We start from the raw sequence: 25304 nt of genomic DNA on the forward strand, positions 1-25304 counted from the left end.
GAAGGAACTGGCCATGTAGCCATTTGCTTACCTATCTTTCATCATGGTGGTTGGAACAAAATGTACTTGCCTCTTAACATCACTGAAGCAGATATAAGTCTTGGAAAAAGAGAATAGAAATAGAAGAAAAAGGTACTAAGGATTCATTGCTTTTGTTACGTTTATACTACTTCTAGACTTGGACTGTCTGGTTTCGATTTCTATCTCTTAGGCAAGTTAATTAGCTTTTACCATCATGAATTATAAATGGAGATAAGAGCAATCTTTACTCCATAGGGACATTAAAGGAGCTTGTGAGGCGATATAAATAGAGTACACAGAACAGTGTGCAGTGGCTAACAACGTCATATAGACCTTGCTAATTTTGGAGCTTAGAGTCCTATCATTTATTATATCCCATCATTTACACACGATTCTTTTATTCCAGGTTGATTCCAATCAGCACTAACAGATAAGCATGTTGGTAATTCTTATAACCATTCTTATAAGACCGTGAAAAAATTTCTCAACACAATATAGTTTACTAGGAAGATGGCTGCCGAGCTAGATTTAGCCACAATTTATACAAGTAAAAATCATATATGCAAATGTGCATAATCTCTAGAATGCATTTCAGACTTGTAAGTTATTTAACTTGCTTTCTAAAAATTAATCACTAATATCAAAAGGCGAAAAAAGTATTTAAAATATATTCTTTTTTTTTTTTTTTTTTTTTAATATGTCTTTTCCATGGTTTCAATAGCTATTGTTTAAAGTTGAAATTAGAATTGTGTAAACCAGGCTGGCTTTGAACTTGATCTGCCTGCCTCTACCTCCCAAGTGCTAACTTTTTAGTCTGAAAATAGTCAAAATCCACAAATCCTTTTAACCTGTCATTGAGGTGGGATACTTAACTGATAGAAACTTGGTTGTAATATAAAACTAAATTTAGTGTAGCTTGTACATGTGGTAGAATTGGCTGGCATGATGAATTTGTGTTAGCAGCACTTTCTGTATCTAAAAATGAAAGGACATATATTGACACTGTGCTTGTGCTACATAACAATGTTAAATCTGTATTAAAAACATTATGCAAGTTATATATTACTACTAAACTACTTGTGATTATGGAAACGCATGCTAAAGTCACAGAATCAACTGATAAGTAGAAAGGTACACTGTAAATTTCATAGTTCTTTCTTACTTAGCTGAGACTCAGTCATTCCCCCATTTCCTCTTTGGTCATAATGTCTTTATGTTATTTCTTGGGGCTGTTCACATCCAAATGGCCATGTTTTATAATAATGGTTGAGTTATAAAAATCACACACACAAAACACAGAAAACCATTTGTATCACACATTGACTTTATTTTTAACTGAAGTGGGAAAAGAAATCTTTTTTGTGGTAAGAAGTATGAAATTTCTCTCCTAGGTGTTAAGCAAGTGTGAGGAGACAGGCTGGGAACCCCTGGACCCCTCCCTAGGGCAGAGAGGCTGTATGCACTCATCAGCGCCTGTACCCTGTCCAACACTGACTTATCTACCAGTTACATTTCTCTGCAAATTTGGTTTCAAAAGATGAGAGTCGCCTTTTAAATACACAAAAGTAGTTAAATTTATTGATAGTAATTGCACTGTTGAGATTGTTATAATTAAATCATATGAGTCAATGAGGTTTTTATAATTTTTTTCTTTTCTTCTTACTGTTTTGTGACAGCTTCATTTATTGGACTTAATTTTATGTCACATTCTAAAACCTGTAAGGTTTGCAAAATAAGAGACAATGCTGTCCGTTGTCAAAGTACCTGTTGTAGGACCAGGTACCACTTAATTCTATACAAGTCTCAGCAACAAGTACAAAGTCTGATTGATATTTTTTCCCCTTTCCCAGCACTTATCTTTGAACACATAGTGGATGGTTAGTAACTAACCTTTGCTTTAATGTGGAAAACTATTTCTTCACAAGTCAGCAGAGTAGAAAAGACACAGGGCATCCCAGATTTGTTTTATTTGATGGCATATTTATTTTGATCCTTGGCCACAGAGAATCTGTGAAGATCTTTTTGGGATATATTCTTGGTTGGTTAAATTTACTTGACAGGCTCTATGAGGCTGGCCTGCCATCTTATTTAAATGAACTGCAGACTGTGCCTGCCTTTATATTATAACATATGCCCAGTTCATCCCAGAGTGACATGGCTATATGAATGCAGCTGCTAACTCAGTCTTTCTCATGAGAAGAAACTGCTCCATAATTCTCACCATCATTTTCCTGGCCATTCTGAACCATTTCCATCTGATCAAATCTACCTTCACTAGGAGAGAAGGTAACATCATTACAGCTCAAATACAAGCACATTCAAAGCTTTGAAAATTAGCTCCATTCTAAGCCTGTAAAAAGTAGAGACATCAGATAATTCATTGGTTCTTATGTTTTAAATTTTTCATAAGTCAAGTAAACAATCAAGATGCCATTTATGCAATTAATATAGAAGTAACAGCCTTCATCAAATAAAGGCACAACCCTTCACAATGCATTTATTCGAATATTATTTTAAGATAGCATTTTTTTCTAAAAATTGTATATATTTGGTAATATGACAATGTCATTTTTTTCTGGTTGAACTAATGCTGAACAGTATGTGGGATGTATTGTCCTCTGAGCCAAGAGCCCTCAGTCTCAGTTACCCCTGTGACTGGGGCAAGTGGAGTTTTTGTCTCTCAAGACTGTACCCATCACATCTATAAAGTAAGGGATGTTTGGCTGAATGATACTGAGGCTTCTTCCGGACTACAGTTTTTATGTTCTCACTGTAGCTAACTTCGGACTCGAGGCCCCCAACTGCCTTGCCTCAGTTTCATGCCAAGTTGTCATCTTCTGGAACAGTGCTCAGCTCAGCTGTCTGATGTGTCCTTCCTCTACAGAGCTCACACTGGTCTGTTTGTTAAGAGACTTTCTGGCTTGTGGAAGGCTGGTTCTGAGCCACCAGGGATAGTTCTCACAGCATACATCAAGATGACACCTTTCCGTTTTTTATGGGATGCCATTTGATACTATTAGTGTGTGATTTGGAGAAACTGGTTGCCGGGAGTGGAGAAAAAAAGGTCCCTAGAAAGAGAAGGGCAAGAAAAACTCAATCACATCCAGAAAGTTCTTGAGAGCAAAAGTGAGGCTAAAACAGTCTAAGAAAGTTTTGAGAAACAGCAGCCTTGTCTGAGGGCTGGGATGGGGGAGTAGGGCAGCAGAGGGAGACTTCCTAAAGGCTCTATTGACTGGAGAAGAGCCTGCCCACAGCCTCCAGACATTCTCACCGCAGTCACTGTGATCCCCCCTTTCCTTGAAGACTCACAACGTGGCATCCTTTACATCCCCTGTTCCACCTCAGGGCACACGCGGAGATGCTTTTCAAAGGAAAGAGTCAGGTTCTCCTGCTTCCTGGGACAATTTTTGTGTGAATTCAGCATCATTTTTGTTGTCGTCGTTGTTGTTGTTATACTAGTTCAGAATAATTGGAAATTAAATTTGGCCAAGAAAATTATTATTTGGACTATTAAAATCTCCCTAGGCAAAAGGACTTAAATTCCAGCCCAGTCTGGCCCTCTCCTTGTAAAAATGACCCTATCGGCACGTACTCGTGAGATCTTGTGGTTCACTTACATGTCTACTCTTTATCTCCCCTTTATTAACACGGACAGACCTGAGCTGTACTCTATAGACTATTAAAAAAAAATTACCCACTTTTAATAACAAGTTGATTAAGGAAGAAACTATCACACTCTCTTCAAAGTTTCAAGTGCAGTAGGGATGTGTTTGACAATCCAAACAGATAAACTTCTGGTTCCCATGAAATTCTTTTAAAAATATTTTATCATTTTTATTTTATGTGTATGAGTGTCTCACCTGCATGTATGCAAGTGCACCCATGTCATGTCTGACCCAGGTCAGAAGAGAGACGTTGGATTCCCCTGGAACTGGCGTTAAGGGATGATGGTTCTTAGCTGCCGCTTCAATGGGATATAGATTCCAAGCTTGGAGATTTAAAATTGAAGTAGCACTCTATTAAAGGGGAACTCAGCAGTCTTAAATGGTAGAGAAGAGCCTTTGCGATCTTATGGTGATTGGTACTTATCTGAGGCTGAATAAACTTAATTAGAAAATCTTTTTTAAAATGTTAGAAAAGAAAGCTGTAGAGAAAAATGTCTGCAGCCTCCTCAGATGTTTATGACAGAAATAGACTCCTTGACACATAAGCTCTAATATCATCATTCATAAGCTATTTTTGGACTCTGTTTCTCTACATCTCTAGAGCAAATATCTACGGATACAGAAATACACTGTATTCTTTTAAACTTTAAGGATGCCATTGTTGATTTCCTCTCAACTCAAATTTTTTATCTCTTAAGTTTTTTATTTTCATTAACCTTGTTTATTTGGCATTAGAAACTGTCCATCAGGCTTGCCCCCCTTATAATAAGGTAACTTCAGCAAGATGTAACTGCCTCCAGTTATTTAACAGAAGGATTCATCATCTGTAGTCAGTGGATGCATCTGTTGCTCATAGTGGGTGATGTCACCACACTAGACCAGAAAACAATGCTAAGGACTTATGGCTAGCTGGGCTGCTCAGGATACCTAGTTTTCAAGAGTCCTTATGTGAGGCTAGGTGTTATCTTCTTAAGTTCATATTCATGTTTGCTTGTTGTACTTCTTGGTGCCTGAGACAAGAAATTTGCTAGTTGGAACAGTGTTTTAAAATTATCTCACAGGCTTTTCACTCCATTTACATTTTAACTTTCCCTAATCCCTAGCTAAATCAGGGTAGAAGTACTTTTTAAAAATTGACTATTTTACAAACTGACAAAACATTTATCAAAAGAATTTCTGAGCAAAGCAGTATGTTTTGCTTTCCCAGTGGACTCCTTAAGTATAAAAGCTTATCTGACTAGAATTCAATAACAAAAACAAAGCACTGTGTATCCACTGGGAATCTATAAAGAGATCGCATATGTGCAATCTCTATAAACCCCTAAAAGTCAGGTGAAGTGCTACGCGTTAACTATTTACAATTTATAATAAACTTTAAAATTCTTTTAACATTTGTTTTTAAACTCTGTGTGTGTGTGTGTGTGTGGGTGTGTGTGTGTGTGTGTGTGTGTGTGTGTGTGTGTGTGTGTGTGATTCTGTGCACATGTGCGTTCAGTTGCCAGGTGCCCACAGTCTAGAAGTGGTCATCAGATTCCCTGGAGCTGGTGTTGCAGGCAGTTGTGAGCAGTCTGATGTGGGCACTTGGAACCAAACCTGGGTCCTCTAGAAGAGCAGCAAGTGTTCTTAACACTGAGTCATCTCTGTCTATCCTAACTTTTAAAATCTTAAAGGAAACTAACAAAATGTGTAAAGAAAACTAAAAGTGCTTAAAAATTGCTAAATTTGCTATATTAACAAAGAGAATAACATTATGTGTAAATTAAATTTAGAAGTTTACCAGACAAATAGTCTTTTGTTTTATGATTTTTAAAACTTGAATATTGATTTCCAAAGACTTATTAACCTCTGAAAAATACTTTCTCCATACAAAATGTGTACTTGAAGACATTAAACAAACCTTGAGGAATATACCAGTAAAATTCACAAAATATTAGTATCATGGTTATAAGATACATGTATAAATCACTTTTAATTGATAAGTAACTAACATTTATGCCATTGCTTAACACAGTCTCAAAACACAGTTGGTGTTTGGAAACTATGTGAAATTAAAAGGACTATCAGATACTCAATTGTGGGGTCTAGAAATTGTATGTCTAGGAATGCCTGGGAAAGACTGTAGATGTTACAGTCTTAGCTTCAGTGAATAAACAAAGAATTATTCATGTTCTCTGATTTGTTTTCTTGATCAGAGTTTATGACAGCTACTTTGTTCATGAACTTTATTTGATCATGTTCTTTCTCTCAGTAGAAATTTTTTACTTATTTGCTTAATGAAATATTCAAACATTTTATGTTGAAACTTCTCATTTACCAATATTAGTTCTTCTTTGATAGCTTTTGTTTACAACTCAAAGAGCAAAATGAAATTCGTGTTATAAAAAGAATCCAACCATAGTCGAAACAGGGAAATGCTTACTTTTCAGTTTTCATGTGTCATAACTTCATCAGGATTCTAAAATAAAATGTCTTAGTAATCTTTATTTTAAACTTACATTTGGCTTTATAATATTTCATGATGCTTTTATCTTTACATTTTATGAATTTTTAGTTTTTTTTCACTTTTTAATTATTCCTCCTAAATTTATCCTACAAATAAATGACAATTTCTCTAATTCTCTTATTTATGTATTGTCTTTATCCCTATTATTCAAGATATTTAAAATTCTGCTTACTGTCCTTTAAATTTTTTTATTTCAATTACTCTCTCAGCTGTAAATATCAGATTCCTTTGAAATGTGGTAATAGATTTTTCTCTAGCTATTTCAATGTACTGGTCATTGTTTCAATCTGCTCTGTTGTACTTTGTTGATGGTAACACCATATGAAATGAAAAATCAGAAGTCATACTCAAACCCAACTAGATTGTTGTAGAGCATTTGGTTCCTTTTTGAATATCAAGTATTTCTCTGCATTAGTATTTGAGACATTAAATGGCTATTAATCACCTGCTTAGCCCTTATCTTCTACATATGTTATCAGTTCTTAAAATAATGCTAAGCTTTGGGGTCATTTGCCTTTGGATTTCAAAGGAAGTAGTCATAGCACATGGTAGAATGGGGAGAGGAAAAAAGAGGGGACTGTATTTCTGTTACCTGGCAAAGCCATAATTTGGAGCAATACAACATCCACGATGGGTTGGTAACCTTGAAAAGCTTTATCTGGAGCACTGTTTCCATTGTGTATAAGACACAACCGATGGGACTAGATGTTATAGATGGACATGGGATTAAATAATATTGACTTCAATTTCTGTATGTTTCTGACTTCCTAAGGGAGAACACAAATGACTGGTATTCTCATATTTTTACTATGTCACAACACACATTAATTTCTCTTTTAATACTGAGAGAGCAAGACTCAAATTAAAACCAACATAATGAAAGTTGTCTATCAAACATCCAGTGATCTCAGGGCTGGAGATATGGTTTAGTGGTTCAGAGAGCTTGTGGCACTTTCAGAAGATCCCTTAACTCCAGTTCCAAGGGATCCGACACCCTCTTCTGGCCTCCTTGGGCACCAGGCATGCACATGGTGCAACAAATGCTTAGGCACTAGTACATACACTTAAAGTAAAAATAAAGAAATTGAAGAAGAAAAGAATCCCAGCTTAGTGGCATCTGTCTATAATCCCAGTACTCAGGAAAGAAAGACTGGAGAGCAGCAAATTTGAAGCCAACATGGCTATATAGCATGTTCAAGGCCAGCCTGAGCTATATGGTGAGACCCCATCTCAAAAACCAATGCCTGGCATGTAAGGATGGGTGGAGATAAAGTTCAATGGCAGTACTGAAAAAATGCCTCGCGAGACTTTCTTCCTGTCTGCTTTTCTCACGACATCTGTCAAGGCTGGCGGTGCTGTTTCATATTGCAATATCTTAGCATAATAGTATTAACAGTGAAGCGATTTGTTTTAAAGAGAAACTGATGTTAAGGAAAAGAACAAGGAAATGATAGTAGATAAAAAGACGCATGAAAATCTTGTCAAACTAGGACAGGAGTAGTGAAATTTTGAACACACATTTCTAGAGACCAAACTTTAGGAGGCTGCCACCAAATGTGCCATTTCTTTTTGCCAGCCATATTTTTTCTTACAAGCCTGTGAAAATAGACAAAAGTTTTTATGATACTTTGATAATTAGTAAGTCACTCTTCTGAACTTATCAAATGCATTTTACCTCAACCTTTATCCCCCAGGAGGATATGAAGAAGCAGTCTTCAAATGTTACAGTCTCACCAGAGACAAGCAAATGCCAAGAACATACGAAATCCTCCATAAATTATTCCAGAGTTTAAAGTGACTCTAGACTAGAAATTTATAAATCCAAAGTTATTCACTACTAAGGCCACAGAAGAATAAAGGTATGCTTACAAATAATAAGTATATGAATTAATATTTTGAAAATAAATGTAGATTCAAATATTTTATTTAAATATTTTATGTGTTCAATATTAATAAAATACAAGTCTTTATTCTTCAGATTTTAACAGGCACTAGTTCGATTTTAAAAGATAGCATAATTGCAATATTATGACTATTCTGTCTAATTCAAGCAATATTACTTATATTTAGCATTTAATAAACATTCAGGGCTAATGTCAAATACCACACTAGCAGCTAAAGATACACAGGTATTACACTGTCACCAAGATTGTTTAAAATTGACCGTTTTAATATCTTTTCATAGTAACTCTAAGTTCATAAAATGCTTAATTGCACAGAACATAATTCTGAGGCCTAAATTAATGATATGCTAATAATAATGTGAGATTATAGCTATTGGTTTTCTCATATACATGCTTATATATGTTCCTACCTCAGGAAAGTAAATTTAGTTGTTACAGTTTGGATTCATTTATATATCTGATATAACTGTGGTCTTCATACTGACCAAATCTCAGAAACACTTTCCTTAACGCTGGTGCTTAACAGACAGGAGCAACCATTGCTGCTGAATTCAGGGGCTCACCTCCCAGTTTCACAGTCCGTTTACTTTGATTACCCTGTCATAGATGGAAAGCAAATAATTTATAGAATACTGTGCTACAGAGAAAATTTACCGTTGTCCCTTACATGAAAACTCATGACTTATGTCATGAGTCAAACTTATGACTCAGAACATTTGATGCTAACTCCAATAAATGATACTTAATTGAATAAAACAGTATTTTAGAGAACTTAAATGCTACCTATGTATCTCCATTATTTAATACAATAACACAGTCGGATTGAAAACTTACTCTGACACTGGAGAAATGCTGAAAACCGTGACAGAGGAAAGATAAAATTTTCATGCTTGCCTTTATTTCCAGCTTTCTGCACCCATCACATTTTGTACTTCTTTAACTTTCCATTAGCGGGAACCAAAATGGAGCTCTACTTTCTTTCACGCATGGTAGAAAAAAATACTCATCTAAAGTCCTAGCGGGTATTTGCGGTTTTGTGAAGGTAGGAAAGCTCACATCAGGGAGATGCAAAATGAAGGGCATGCTTTAGACATCGCTGGTCCTGAGTCTTCTTAATGCTCCATTAATCCCTAACAATTTCTCTCTTCTCCTGCATCCTCACGGGTAAAAGGTATAGTGGCTTCTCATTTCAGGAAATTTAGTTCTCTGGTCCTTTCTCTTATATTAGGCTCCAGGCATCATTTTAAATACTAAGAATCATCTATTACAAGGGTGAATATGACCATATATGTTCCTACAGACATACCATTTCCATCTGAGTCTTTACCTTGGATTTTAGGAGGGGATCTTGGAGCGTTTCATTTTTCTAGTGAAAACTGGCAGATAATATCATAGAATGTGTTACTGTCTACAAATAATGAGGTGTGTTTGGGTTGATTGAGAAGAAAAATACACCATTTACTTCCAATTCTCCTTGAATATACATTTCTAATCCCCCATTTCCAGCAGAATCTATGCTTCCCAGACTGGCTTTACGAGCATATCTTGGAAATGTGCCTATTGGATACTAGTAAGTAAAAAGATAAATCTGTGGTAGTGGAGACTGCATCTGTCCACCTGTCCCACAGCATGCAGAGTTATTTTTAAATGTGTTAGATGTGATTAACTCACCACAAGTGACTCCTTTGATAGTATCCTAATGGAACACTTCTTTTTTTTTTTTTTTTTTTTTTTTTTTTTTTTTTTTTTTTTTTTTTAAAAAAAAGAGGAGAGACAGGGTCTCCCTGTAGCACCAGCTGTCCTGGAACTCACTATGTGGTGGCTGGCCTTGAACTCACAGAGATCCACCTGCCTCTGCCTCCCGTGTGCTGGGATTAAAGGAGTATGCCACCACACCTGGCCAAAATATTTTTTTTAATTTGAAAAATACATCATTATAAAGCTAATCTTTAAAATCAGAAAATGGAAAATCAGAATCTCTTCTCTATTCTCCAATAAGCACAAGATGTGCTCTCGCTGAACATGTGGTTCAGACTCATTTTCTATGTCCACTGCAGGACAGTGGGAACTCTGGGTGGGAACACACCCAGAGAAGGAAACAACAGACTTGTGCTAGGATCAGAACGGGCATATACGACAACCAAAGGGCTGAGTCCCTGGTCTATAGGTATTTTCTTACCTGTTTTTAATTAAAAATTATGAGTCATGAATGTTTAAGCCAATTCCCCATTTGGAGGGAATGAACAAGAGAGATTTCAAGACCTGGCCCCATTCTGTGATGCTATATAAACCTTGAGTGGAAATAATGAAACACTGTTACCGGTACACTATTTGAAGATCCATAAGCAAGAACTCCCTCGCTTTTTTGAAGAGAAATACTTCATTTACATAGAAAAAGATCTGAAACCTCTCTGGTAAGATCACATTCATACCCCCTGATCAAGGAAAGAAAAACAAAGCAGTGCTAATTACTTAGCAATTTTAATTAGTAGACCCCCATTGAAAATGAAAATATTCGTTATTTTCATTATATTGTCTATATAATAGACAATATTTAGTGTGACTATTGACCCACAGATCCCTGCTTAAAACTTTACATTACACAATAGTCTAATGCTCTCAACAGGAAAATGTTAATAAAAGTTTGATAGAACTATAGCACACAATAACTCATTCACTATATGAAGCTAACTTTCAAGTTTTCTTTTATCTACTTTGTATTTTTCTTTCCTATTGCTATAATCACAGTTTCTTAGAACAAATGTAAGTATACTAGAGAGAAGGAACAATGAAAATAATTTTTAAATTTTAGCCAAGTGATCATCAAAGAAGAGGCATAATTGGAAGAATCAGATTATCATTTGTGGAAAAAGCCATGCTTTTCTCAAAAAGACTTTATCAACTTGAGCCTACTGAATGGACTGAAGATTTATCTTAACCAAATGTATCACTGCAATGTTACTAAAGTAATATAAAGTTACCTGACCCTATGGCAGAACCCTAAAATTCCCTTGGTTTTATTGAGATCGTCAACAGGAATAAATTCAAAAATTCAAGTGTAACAAATATTAACTGTTATTTATCTTTTATATGTTCTACTCTTTTGATATACATAAAGACTTTATGATGTTTATTTCTATAAGACTGAAAACTGAAATTTTATAAGGCAGTTCTTCACCACTGAAATGAAATAACTGAGGCATCAAACTTTATAAAGAAAAGAAGTTTATTCCACTCAGTTTTCAAGGCTCCAGGGCATAGCATTGGCACTGGCCTAATTTGAAGTTTTGTCATGTCATGGTGTTTTTCAAGACAGGAGCACATGCATTGGAAACTGACTACATCTCAGATTGGAGCAGAGAGAAGATAGAGGCAAACTCGGAGTTTTATGGCAGTCCCCTTACAAGGACCAGCATGAATCCTATGAGAAGTCCCTCTGGAGTAGAGGGCAAACTTCAGTGATCTGAACATGGCTGCCGGGCTCCACCTCCTAAAGCGTAAAGTGTTTCCCAGTAACAGTACCTGGAAAACACAGCCTTAACATCTGAGCCTTTTGAGGGCATTCAGCATCAAACCATAGCAGACATTTGAAAATTTACATAAGGTCATATAGTTGGTAAGTGACAGGGCCCAGAGTCAAAACTGGTAGCTTGGTCCCTAAACTAGACATGCCTTTTATCTCTTTCTTCCTTCCTTCTTAATAACTTATTTTTAAATTTATTGTCCTTATTTGAAAAGGACACTGTACATATGTGCATATAAGCATTATGTACATATATGTGTGTGTATGTGTGTAAAAGAAAAATGTGCTGAGAAATTCACTGGTAACTCTGTTATCTCTTTTGTCTGTCATTGTCTCAGTTCTTATCTTTCGAGTTTTAGTCATCTGGTTATGTTTGTCTTAGTGAATTCCCCTTTGGTGTTGAATTTAATTTGAAGACCTTTGTATTTCCTGTGTCTGAGGGTTGCCATGTTTCCACAAATCAGGGAACTTTTCAGCCATTATTTCTTTAAATTTGCTTCTGACTTTTTTTTTTCTTCTTTTTCTCTTTCTTAAATTAATACAATCAGGTCTATGATCCCCGAGTGATTTCTTCATTTATTTTTATTTTGTCTTTTTGTCCTTCAAATGTGATGAGATGAAATGTTTGGTTTTCAAGCTTTATTTCTTCATCTTGTTGAGCAGTGTTGAAGCTTTCTATAACATCTTTCAGTTTTCGCATCTCTAGAATTTCCAATTGGTTTTTGTTATTTTACACATATTGCTTTATATTTCTATCTGTGTCTTCCTTTTTAATATTTTATTTATTATATTTTATTATTTTAATTTTATGTGTATGAATATATTGCCTGCATGTGTATAAGTGCACCGGTATCCTGCAGTGCCCACAGGGTGTCTGATCCCCTGGAACTGGAGTTACAGACAGTTGTTAGCTGCCATGTGGGTGCTGGGAATTGAACCCAGGTCTTCTGCAAGAGGAACCAATTCTCTTAACCACTGAGCCATCCCTCCAGGTTCTATATACTCTTTTTAAAAATATTTTATTATATTAATTTTATGTGTATGAGTGTTATTGCCTGCATATATGTAAGAGCACTCATCATATAGTGCCCAGGGATGTCAGAAGAGGATATCGAATCCCCTGGAAGTGGAGTTACGGACAGTTGTTAGCAGCTCTGTGGGTGCTGGGAATTGAACCCAGGTCTTTGCAAGACCAGCCAGTGGTCTTAACAACTGAGCCATCTCTCCAACCCCTCTCTCTGTGTACTCTTACTGCTCATTGAATTTACTTTTCTTCTTTTTAGTACAGGGGATTAAATATGGAAAGTTGTGCAGTCTAAGCAAGCACTCTACCACTGCACTGTTCCCTTTCCATCCAACAATTTTAGGTTTGTTCTGAGTTTCTTCTGTCATTTCACAGATCAGTAGGTCTCTCTTTAGGCTCTGTTTTTGAAAATGTGTTAGTTTATTCTGGAAGTGCCATGATTTCCTGAGTCTTTGTAATCCTTGTGTCCTTGCATTAGTATCTGTGAATTGGAGAAGACAGCTGGCTTTTCTCACATTTAATGAGGGTGTTCTCCAGCAAGGCCAAACATTTGTTCATTAGTTTAGCCTGTGATTCTGAGTGGACCAGTGGGTAATGACCAAGAGCAGCAGGGTTTGTTTTCCAATTATCTAGATGACAGGGCTGCAACTTTTACTCTGGGTTAAAACTGGGCAATTGTCTGGGTGCTGTTACCTGATAAAACCGTTAACTGAGTCCCGAGTTGAGCTGGGTGTGCACTGCTGTAACTTCAGCCTGGGTCACAGTATAGAGCATCCTGATACGTAGCTCTGCTGTGGGAGTTGAGCAATGGTGCAATAATGCAGGAAAAGCCCCAAGTACAAGTGACCTTGCTTATCAGACTAGTGTAAGTTTGCTCCCCCCCAAACTACATCAGATGGGCTGAGGCTGCGATGGGCCCTGTTTTCATTCCCATCGATGGCAAATTTAGTACCTGCTTTTTGTCAAAGTTTGTTAATGGTGACCTCTCTGTTTACCTGGGGCCTTCGGGTGAGTTTCAAAGTCATATGAGAGACTGATAAACTGTCTGCCTGCAGGACAGCTAGTTCCTCAGAAAAGCAGCAATAGCTAAGACAGTATAGTGTTACTATAAAAGTAGACCCGTCAATGGGTGAAATAGAACATAAACCCAGAAGTGGCCTTCAACAAAGGCACCAAGTACACACGTTTGGAAAAGAGCTACTTCCTTCATAAACATAATTGAGAAAGATAGATAGCCATATGCCAAAGAATTAAATTGACCCATGCCTCACACCATATATAAAAATCAACCCCAAATGGGTAAATGACTTACTTGTAAGAAACTATATAATACTAGAGGGACATGTACAGGAAAGCTATGCCATGTGGTGTATGTTAGTGATGCCAAACATGCAAGAACAAAATTGGGAAAATAGACAAATCTGTGAGATCAAGTTCAGCCTGGTCTTCATATTAAGTGCCAGGCTAGCTGGGGCCACAGAGAGACCCTGTCTCAAAAAGACCAAAAAAAAAAAAAAAATAGACAAATTAGATCTCATCAAAATAAAAGCATCCTCACAAGAGAAATAAGAGAGAAAATAGCAAGGCATGGTGGCACATGTTAAATCCAGCACTTGGGGAGGCAGAAGCAAGCAGATCACTCTGAGATCCAGGCCAGCCTGGGATGGTCTACATACATTGCGCCAGAAAAGCTGTAGCTACATAGTTAGACCCTCTTCAAAAAACTAAGAAAAAAAGAGAAAGCATTTGCAAAGCCTACATCTGGTTAATAGCTAAAGTTTTTGAGGAACTCAAGTATAGAAAAAAAAAAAAGCCTGATTTTAAAATGAGCTGGAGACCTGAACAGTGGTTTCTCAAAAGAAGAGGCAGAAATAAACAATACACATGTGAAAAATATATGCTTACCTTCACTACCACAAGGAAGACAAAAATCTAAACCACATGGAGTTATCGCCCCACCCCTGTCAGAATGGCTATTACCAGCCAAATAACAGAAAAGAAAGTTAAGTGTGGGCTAGACTGTACAGAAAGGGAAACCGTGACACCTTGTTGGTAGGAATGTAGAAAACAGCAGTGAAGTTGCTAAAAATCTGAAACAACGTATGATCCAGCAGTTCTGTTACTAGACAGAGAACTGAAGAAGAAATCAGGAGACATTTATAGGACAGGTCTACTGAAGATCTAGTCACAATAGTTATGGTATGGAATCAACTACGTGTCCATCACAAGATAAATGAATAAATCGAAATGTGTAAAAAACACATGGGAATACAAAATTGTGTCATTTTAGCCAATGTGCCTGGAGCTGGAGATAGTTGTGCTAAATAAAGGAATCTAGACTCAGTAAGACAGATGCTGCATCACCCATTTATACGTGTATGATATGAAATAACTGGCTTGAAAGAGGCAAAATGGCGACTAGTGGGTGTAAGGTTGGAGTTGGAGGAAGCGTGGCTCTGATAGCCACAGAGTACAGAGCTCAATTAGACAAGAAGAATAAGCATTTAATTGGGATTTCAGAGTGATGAATATTGTAAATTATGTATTGTAAATTTTTTAAAGCTGTGTGAGGAAATTTTAAAAGTTCAACCACAAAAAATAAGTATTTGAGATGATTAATATGCTCATTGACCTTACTTATTCCATATTGTACTTAGCAATTGCATCATCAAGTTTGTACCCCATTAATACATATAATTTGTATACAATTAGGGCAAGAAAACCTTACCTTTGATTTTTCAAAAGGTAGAAAAAAAGCTTTCTTTTTCATTTCACTCCTTATAGCCCAAAGTACCCTTTCAGCTGATTCATCTTCAGTCAACTAGGAATTTTTTTGTTTTATTTAGAGAGTGGGTGATTAACCAGATACCCAAATTAGGCCAAATCCCATTTTCTAGCTTCAAAACATGCCATTTCATATGTGCAACTTCCCTGCTGCATGCGGAAAACATGTTTCCTGTAGTCATCCACCACCTCTGGCTCTCACAATCCCTCTGCCCCCTCTTCCACAGTGATCTGTGAGCCTTAGGAGGAGTTACACATATGAACCCATAGCGCTTGTGACAGCATGCACAAGAGGAAAGGGGGACTAGAAGCCCAGACCTAGCTGAGGAACTACTGGCAACTGATAGATGCTGGGAAGAGAATCAGTTTTCTTTGAGAATGTGATGCCAGGTAGGCTGACCATGTTCCAGGGGATGGAACTATACTCAAGAGCATTTGGGGAACATAAATTAGACTCAGTAAGCCATAAAAAATAATAGAGGACATGAAATGGGGGGGGATAGAGAGATGTTGGTAGGTCTGAGAGGAGATGGAGATGGTCTGAATATGCTCAAAATGAATTATATGAAATGCTGAAAAATCAATAAAAATATTTAAAAATATATATATATTTTTTATTTTATGTGTAGCGTATATTGCCTGCATGTAGGTAAGTGCACCCTTGTCATGCAATGCTTACAGAGAACAGAAGAGGCTGCCGGATCCCCTGGAACTGGAGTTCCAGACAGTAGTTAGCTGCCATTTGGGCGCTGGGATTTGAACCTGGATCTTCTGAAAGAACAGCCAGTGTGCCATCTCTCCAGCCCAATAAAAATATTTTTTAATCCCAAAAAAAAAAAAGAAGACGGAAAAGAAGCATGTCTAAGTCACTATTCCAAACCAATAAGATCTGCAAGTCACAAGAGTCTGTTGAAACCTGCTGTGTTTCTGGAGAAATTCTCAGGAAAGCTGATATAAAACCCAACTTCTCAATGAGAGGAGCTGAAGGTGCTAGATGAGGAGAGACACAGCTGTCCTATCATCACCTCACCTTGGCCGGCCCCAGGGGAGGCTCAGAGCAGTGCTTCCCCAACACAGAGACAGACCGAGCCTGCTCTGAAGTTATGCCATGGGCTCCAGGCTCTGCCTGAGATATTTTCTGGCTTATAAGACACATGATGATGGGTCTGGAGAGATGTTCGGCCATTAAGAGCAATGGCTACTCTTGGATAAGACCTGGGTTCAAATCCCAGCATGCACATGATGGCTAACAACTGTCTGTAACACCAGTTCCAGAGGATCAGATGTCCTCTTTTGACCTCTGCAGACATTGCACGACCTGGTTACACGTAAATACATGCAGGCAATACACTCATACACATAAAATAAAAAACAAAAAAGTTTTTTAGAAAGACATTCGCTGAGTGTCAGCACTAGTCAGATACCATGAGAACTGCAGAACCAGTTTCTCTCTGGACTCAGAGACTCATCTGGGGGAAGGGATCTTAGGACAACTGTCGGAAAGTTCAAGAGAATGCAGGAAGCTGTCCTGTTCCTTCCCACTCCTGCCCTTTGCTTCTCTGTACCTAAGGAATTGATACTCATCAGTCAAGCTCTGGCTATTATATAAAAAGTCTCACAACCCCCAGTCTAAAAGTATTTCACTATTACATGTGCTCTTCAAAGAATCATGTTGGCAAAGGTAAACTAGCTGACTTTGCCCCTGTAATACTGAACATGACACCCAGGCGGGTAGAGGGAATTTGCCCTGTTCCCACCCCCACAACCCCTCCCATCTGCCAGCCAGACTCCTCAGATTCTTGGGTCCATTTTCAGACGATATTTTCTGTTTAACAATCTCAACACTGGGGTGCTGCGTTCTTGTTCTCCCCAGAGGGGCCAGGTGGCTGAGACACCTGTCCACACTTGAAGCCTGCCAGGCTTGCACTCCCTCCCTACCACACAGATGGCTGAGACCAAGGAGATGCCTCTTCCGGGTACACAAATATCTCCACTTATCTGAGTATTTTCCCAAGAGAGAGGAGATATTCTTGTGAGTTATCGCCCACCCCTCGTCATCCTGCCTGAGAAATCTAAACAGTCTCAAAACTTTTTTTCTTTAAAGAACATTTTTAACTTTAATTGAAAATGTACTGTAAATTTAAAGTCCTCTGTTTTTCCCAAGTTTCCAATAGTTCTGAAGTTTCATTACAATAGGATTTTCCTGTCTTTCTTTCCCAAAGAGTTATGTTTGACATAACCGAGGGCCCCTTTCAAGCCTCTTCATAGTCTCTGTTTATTCGGCTAATAATTTTTTTCTTTCTATTTGTATATGAAATACATATTTCCTTTTTGTGCTTAGTTGCCTAGCTCCTTTTGAAATCTCACCGTCAAAGAAAACTATTGATTATTGTAGATATTACATCACAGCATTGTGCATAGCTGTGTATGCAGTCTAAACACATGGTATCAATTTATGTGGCACGTTCTCAAGTTCCTCTAGGAGCAGCTCACATATATGGTTTTGCTTTGCACCTGTTGAAATAACTGCCCAACAAGTCCCTATTATGGTTAATAGTTATTGGCTAGTCAATGTCTTATCAATTTCTTGTAAGAAATACAATTGAGGCTCAATGCTAAGAACCCATTTGGCTACATCATCGCTTTGTAAATTTTTCTTTTAATGAAAATGATTAATTACATCTAATTTAGTTGGCAGCAAATCAGATTGATTTATGTCAAAACAGAATGGTCACCAGTAGTGTAAATGGTTATATGAAACAGACAATTAAGCGGACTTGTCATGTCCTTCATGAATGCTCTGTTTTGTTGAGAATATAGAAAATGACATTGAGTATACTTCATTTGTATTTGTTTAATTTATAGATTTTTATCATATTCATATTTAAATGTCATATTTATAAATGTTGATTCATATCTATGTTTAGATCTTGGCAATGTGTAAGAAAATTAAAAAAATTTTAACTTAAACCCTACTAATGGTCATTTGCTATCAGTAAAAGTATGAAGTATTTATCAGCTAAGCAATAAGGATTATGGTGGCAGTTACTGAGAACCATTGCTTGTAAATTCCCAGTTGTGCAGTGACATTATGTTCAAACTGAAGAATTGGCTCTACTTTCATTTTACACCACAGTCCTTAAAAGGGAAAAAGCACCTGCAAAATCATTACTGAAAGACTGCCAATTATTTTTAAAAGTTTTGAAACAAATTTAAGGGCCTGATTAGGGAGGGAATATGTGTGTGTGTGTGTGTGTGTGTGTGTGTGTGCTCATTGCATGAAACAATTAATTTATAAATGTGTATAAATAATACCTTTTACGAAATAAGAGAGTCTTACTATCAGTTCTATACACTAGTTGATCTGGGTTATGAAATTATTTCCTATATTCCATATATTGAGGAATTACAAGACTATTTGGCACATACCATTTTTATATACTGTAATTGTGTGTTCCCAAAGAAATCATCCTCCTGTTTCCTTCAAGAACTTAAACCTCTCCTCTGAAAGTATGTTTATAGAGGCAGGTAGAAAAGAAAATGCTCTCTTAGAGACAGTTCAGAGATCCAGTACATTCCATATGCCCAAATACCAAAGCAGAGCTGGAAACAAAAACGGATTTTCATCTATGTTTATAATAAAGGTTATTGAAAGGGAAACGAGCAGATTTTTCTTCCAATTGGTACTATGATCTTTTGAAATTCCTTTAACTGCACTTATTTTCTAAGCATGAAAATTAAAAAATTAAAAAATTAGGAGATAAAAATGTTATTTCAGGTTCTAAAGCCTGGAATCTGCCTTTCAGTATTTGCTTTGACCTAGAAGAAGCAGGTCTATTCAGGGGGAGTTATCTATTTTAATTTAAATTCTGGCTATATCACTTTCCAGTGTACAAGGTGGGCAAGGTATGTTTATCCTTTCTGAACTTCAGGGTTCTCATCTATAAAGGATGTCTCTTTGTTGGGATTAAATAAAATAATCACAGAATACGTTTCTTGCCTACTCAATATTCCTGGCTGTTTTCAGCCCTTACCATAAGGTGCCTATTCTTTATTGAACAATCCAAAGAGCAAACTGAAATTTCAAGGAATGCCATTGGATTAAGGTTTTACTCAGGAGCAGTCACTGGCCAAGTATGTTTGAGAAGGTTAAGAAGAAAAACTTGGCAGTATATCTCAATCTTAACACATTGGTTCTTAGAAATCTCCCTATTGCAGTTGATGGGAAGGTCTGTGTGAATGCATGCTTTTTGCCACATAGTTTCAGGATGGCAGATGACATGGTACACACAAAAATGAGGGCTTGTAGTTTGATTGGACTGGAATCTTCTCATTCTTTGCTATATACATTTTCCATAACTTTTCCTGTGGAATTTCTGTTTTGTCATTTTCCATGGTTCTCCATTGACTTGAGAAAATTCAGATTTCCAACCTGATGTTCAACATCCTTTGTAAGTGGCCTCGAATGTATCCTCAGACAACAGCCACCAGGCCCCTTCATTGCAGAGTGCAATCTAGCCACACAGAGCTACTTGTGGTCCTTTCAGGTAACTTTGACTTTCATATCTCAGAGCTTGGCACGTGTGCTTTCCTTCCCTCAGTGGGCATAACAAACACCTGTTCTTCAAAGTCTAATTCCTGCCCTCTTGTGAAATAGCCATTGTCCATCCACAGGATAGTCATCTTTTAGCTAATAAAATTTTACTCAGTTTATTGTTTATCCTTCATACATTTTGCATTAGCCCACATTTCATACAAAATCTCTCCCTCACACACACACATACATATCTAAACCTAAAAAGACATGGCCTTTGATATAAAATGGAAGTGCACATCTGATGTACAAGTGGAGAGTTTTGCTTGTGTAAAGTTCCCACCCACATTCCCACTCGGGCCCACAAGTTCACATGAGGAATATGTTGTGGGGGAGAGCTGGGTCCTGATTGCTCCTTGTGGATCATTGCTTCCTGATCAAGTCCTGTGGGTTCCACATGTTCCAGTACTGTTCGTCTTGCCAGCTGACTTGGGAAAGTGCACAGAGGAGGCCACAAAGTACAGCTTCTGGCTCTAGTACCAGAGAATATGCACAGGCTGCTTGAATCCATCCTGAATATAGGAATGATTAGCCACTTGAGATGTTTCTTGTAGTTCAGGTTTTCTTAAATTAATGCTTTCTCTTTTTAATTTCACAAATACTCTACAACTTGCCAGGTATGATGGCACAAACTTTTAATTCCAACACTCAGGAGGCAGAAGCAAGTGGATTTCTGTGAGTTTGAGGCCAACCTGATTAACAAAGTGAGTTCCAGGCTATCCAGGGCTATGTAGTGAGACAGTTTCTAAAAAAACTAAAATTAACCTTAATTGTATCACTACCTGCAGTTTGCAAACACAACCCTGTAATTCATCCATGGTAGTCAACATTATTTATTGTGCACAGCTATTACCATCCCTACCAGACTAAAAGTTGCTTGAAGTATTTCCTGAGATCCATCCTGTCAACATATTCTGCTGTATACATTCCAAACTGGAGAGAGTTAGATAACAATGCCTTCAGATCAGAGTGGTTTCTCTAGTACCTTTGTGGCTATTAGTGGCTTCACTTTGATCTTTAGCCTAAGAGTTAGGATCCCAGATGATAGACCTATAAATTACAGGATTTATACAATATATAAATGTTATTGAATTATAATAGTGTTACAAATGTCTTCATTAAATATTAAGAGTTAAGTTCTGCTTGGCATGGGGGCGTAGGCCTTTAGACCCAGCACTGGAAGCAGAAAGAAGTGGATCACTGTGAGTTTGACGCCAGCAGGGTCTACAATAGTGAGTTCCAGGCCAGCCAGGGAAACAAAGTGAGGACTTGTATCAAAAAACAATAAATTAATAAAATAAAATAAAAGTTAAATCCTACCTACCATCACTTTGAAAAAACAATCATGAAGCTGTGATTTTGCCAAATCTGCCTGGGTCAGGAGACCAGTTCCCTTGTATGCTTCAATGAGACCTTTAAGAATTCTTAATTTAAGGGCTGAAGATATGGCTCTTTGATTAAGAGCACTGGCTGATCTTGCAGAGAACCCACATAGATTCAATTACCAGCATCCACATGGCAGCTAACAACTGTCCCTAACTCCACTGCCAGGGGATCTGATGTCCTCTTCTGACTTCCTTGGACATTGTACAACACAGGTGCACTTATATACATGTAGTCATTACACTCTAACACACAAAATTTAAAAAATAATAAAAATATTTTTAAAGAATTTTCAATTTTAAAAATATAAAATATGGACAATAGTTCATTGCTTTCATTTCTAAATCTTTGCAGTCCAAACATAATTGAAATACAAAATTTATGGTGGCTCTGTTACTTAACCTTTGCAATTGTTGAATTTCTTTAAGGTTTATTGTCTTTCTTTGATAATTTCTCTCTTTCTTGCATATATGCAATATATATTTATATATATTTGAAGGTTTAAAAATTAAAATGTGTAGGGACTGGAGAGATGACTCAGTGGTTAAGAGCATTGACTGCTCTTGCAGAGGACCCGGTTTTAATTCCCAAAACCCCCATGGCAGTTAACAACTGTCCATAACTCCAGTTCCAGGGGATCTGATGCATTCTTCTGACTTCTGCAGGCATTGTGTGACATGGGTGCACTTATACATATGCAGGCAATACACTCATACACATAAAAAATAAAATGTGTAAAGTACAAATTCTAATAAATATAGGATATATAAATGTATGTATATATAATAAATGCATACAATGTATAAGTTTTGTGGCATATAAATATACTTGGTAAACATGATAAATAATAAATTATATACAATATTAATAGAGCATAAAATAAAAAGTATTTTATAAATGGAGAGAAGGGATTGGAGAGATAGCTCAGGGGTTAAGAACACTGGCTGCTCTTGCAGAGGACCCAGGCTCAGTTCCCAGTGCCCACATAGCATCTAACAACCATCCATAACTCCAGTTCCAGGGAAACCAATTCCCTCTTCTGGCTTCCATGGGCATTGCATGACACAGGAAGCTTACATACACACAGGCAAAACACTCACACACATAAAATCAGTAGAGAAGAAAAGAAGTTATCATGAACATATTTACTAACATTGACATTTTAGTGATTAATGACTTTCAATGTGCTATGAAAATACATACATAGCAAAACACCCAGTGCTCAGAAACCGCACACTTAATATCTGGTGCAGATAGTATAACTATTAAACTTCAGTTTTGTACTTGTATTCCTCATTAGCTTTCTCAGGTATTAGATAGCTCTAGAAATGCAGACTGTTCTGCAGCTGTCTTGAAAACTCATACCATTGGTGAGAAGCAGATAGAACCGCTGGTCAAGTAATGAACTAAGAATCAATTCATTACAACTTGGAAACTAGTTCCAAATTCATGCTTTACTGATTGGATTAACAGAAGATAGAAAAGAAGAAAGGAAGGAAGGAAGGGAGGGAGGGAGAGAGGGAGGAAGGGAGGGAGGGAGGCAGGGAGGAAGGCAGGGAGCATGTGAATGCAGAGACTAGAGCTCACGGCCTTCCTTCATGGCTCTCCATTTTATTTTGAGTCAGGGTCTCTTACTGAATATACATCTTGCCATTTTGCCTAAACTGGCTGGCCAGTAAGTTCTGGGAACCCGCCTATCTTTGCCTCCCCGACCCCTGCTCTGAGGTTATTAGTGCTTTCTGTCATGCCTGGCTTTTTTGTGGTTGCCAGCTATCTTATATTGCTTAAGTATATTAGTCAGTTGATTAGAAAAATAAATATAAATTACATTGCTTAAACATAATTTACTTTTTTACAGATGTTTCAAATATGTCTAGCCCACTGACGACAGCAACTTCTACAAGATCATCTGTCATAACACCAGATGCCATGTCAACGACAAATTTTGTTAGCAAACCAACAACTGAAGCATCTCCTAAAGGTAGGCTACTGCTAAGCAGAATGTAGTTTAACTTTTAAAAGCGAAATGAGCAGGTCCTATATAATTTACTACAGGGAAATAATTGCTTTAAAGTCAAGTACTATTTCACTGTTTTAAAATTCCTACATCATTTCAAGCTGTATATAGAATCTTAAGCCGTTACTGAGCTTCCTTGATGATATTCTTTGAGCCCACCTCCTGTTTGAGAATGGTCCTATTGTACCTGCTACATACACAAAGTATTTTCTAGAGAAGAAAATAATTACTATGTCTAAGACATAAAAATGTCTTTCTAAATATTTCAGCTCTTCACTTACCTAGCACAGCCAGCCACATGAAACTGAGGAGATTTTGTTGGCTGTATGTGCTGATAATAGATTTAATTTGTACATTTCAATACAATGTCATCATTGCTGTTACTGAACTGAAAGACAACTATGCCAAGTTTCCTGTCTAAGTGTTAAAAGGGACTACTTTATCATGTATAAAAGTTTGCAAAGCTTCCAGATGTGGAGGCAAATACCAACACACAACCCCCCCACACCCCCACCAGCCTAGTCTATATAGGAAGATCCAGGACAGCCAGGACTACATAGTGACACCTTGTTTCAAATAAGTTCTGCTTGAAAAGCCTTTATAATCATTCAATTAAAGACCCAAGGGGCTGTTAAGCTAATACTTGCTGTGATGTTCATCTTAGAACACATACAAAAAAAACCAAGCATCTCATATAGGCTTACTGTTCGAAAGAGGAGAAGACAAGAACTTGCTGTTGATTGCCAGAAAAAAATCAGACATTTTGAATGAATGGATGACTGGAATTCCTACCACTGACTCTCTCTTCTTTCTATTCCTCCCTTAGCTCTCACTCTCAAACCAAGCTCATATGCATGCACATCAATAGCCTGGACTTGAAATAGGTGAAGCTTTAACAGAAAAAAAAAAGTTGTTATGACCAAAGTCTATTATCTCTGCAATATTTGATTTATATTTGATTCTACAACTAAGACAAAACAAAACAAAAATTGTCCTAGAACTTCTTGGCCAAAGCAAGAGAAGAAGTTTCACAATGAGGGCAATGTGGGAAATTTTAATCCCAGAATATTGTGTAGCCTATGTTTCTAAACAAGGGAAACTCCAACTGGTACAGCTAAGAAGCCACAGCCTGTGAGGTCTTCAGCCACCTCCTGAACACTGTATTTTAAGAATTGTCTCAGCTCTGTGTTTGAAACATGGACATTCTAACATTTTTACAAAGTACAACTATTTTCTTACCTCTCTAATCTTGAATGAGTGTTCAGCATAAAACTGACTCTAAGTTGGCAAGAGCATATTATTTTTGCAATAAATAATATTCCCATAAGTGCTAAGACAAAGAAGGCAGGTACTGGTATTGCATCCAGCCCCATCTATAAGGTTCTGTGGTAAAACAAACAAACAAAAACCAATATCCAGATAACAACACAAACCCTGATACAATGTTATACAACCATGAAACGTGGGCAAATTGTAAATTGTGATATGGGAAATGTATCTTAGTTTGCTGACTTAGAAGTGCATTTCATATCTCTTCATGCTGAAACATAGTAAGGGGGATTTTTTATCATTTTTATAACTAGTGTTTCCAATACTTGGACACTGAATCACCCTTCTCTGAAGCAAGGTTATAACACATTTGAGCTCAGATTATCATAATGCATACAAACGCACACATATTCATTCTAATTCCTTTTAATAGACATCTCCAATGAGTTCTATTACCTAATTAATAGAAATAACGCTCTGGTCTATGTCCTAAAAAGCTCTGATAAATTTTCAATGATTCACATCTAATTGTAAAATTAGAATAAGCCATATAAATTTTACTTTAAAATTGTATTATAAAGATGTTCAAACACACTGAAAAGTAAAAAAAAAAAAAA

At 37.0% G+C, this 25304-nt stretch overlaps 1 protein-coding gene across 4 annotated transcripts in view; it reads left to right on the plus strand.

Annotated features, from left to right (window-relative positions):
* The window catches only part of Emcn (endomucin), a 109469-nt gene that overhangs the window by 8229 nt on the left and 75936 nt on the right, over positions 1 to 25304 (plus strand). The window contains exons 1-2 of one of the 4 annotated variants that reach the window (XM_029560258.1): positions 19590 to 19971; positions 23260 to 23382. In XM_029560258.1, the coding sequence (XP_029416118.1) occupies positions 19860 to 19971; positions 23260 to 23382 (235 nt within the window). In that variant the 5' untranslated portion in view covers positions 19590 to 19859. Of the gene's footprint in view, positions 1 to 19589; positions 19972 to 23259; positions 23383 to 25304 lie in introns of those variants that run through there. The other 3 variants (XM_029560257.1, XM_029560256.1, XM_008826163.3) reach the window with 3 other exon arrangements.

This window comes from Nannospalax galili, unplaced genomic scaffold (genome assembly GCF_000622305.1).
Source record: "Nannospalax galili isolate Female #2095 unplaced genomic scaffold, S.galili_v1.0 scaffold189, whole genome shotgun sequence".
Classification (NCBI taxonomy): domain Eukaryota; kingdom Metazoa; phylum Chordata; class Mammalia; order Rodentia; family Spalacidae; genus Nannospalax; species Nannospalax galili.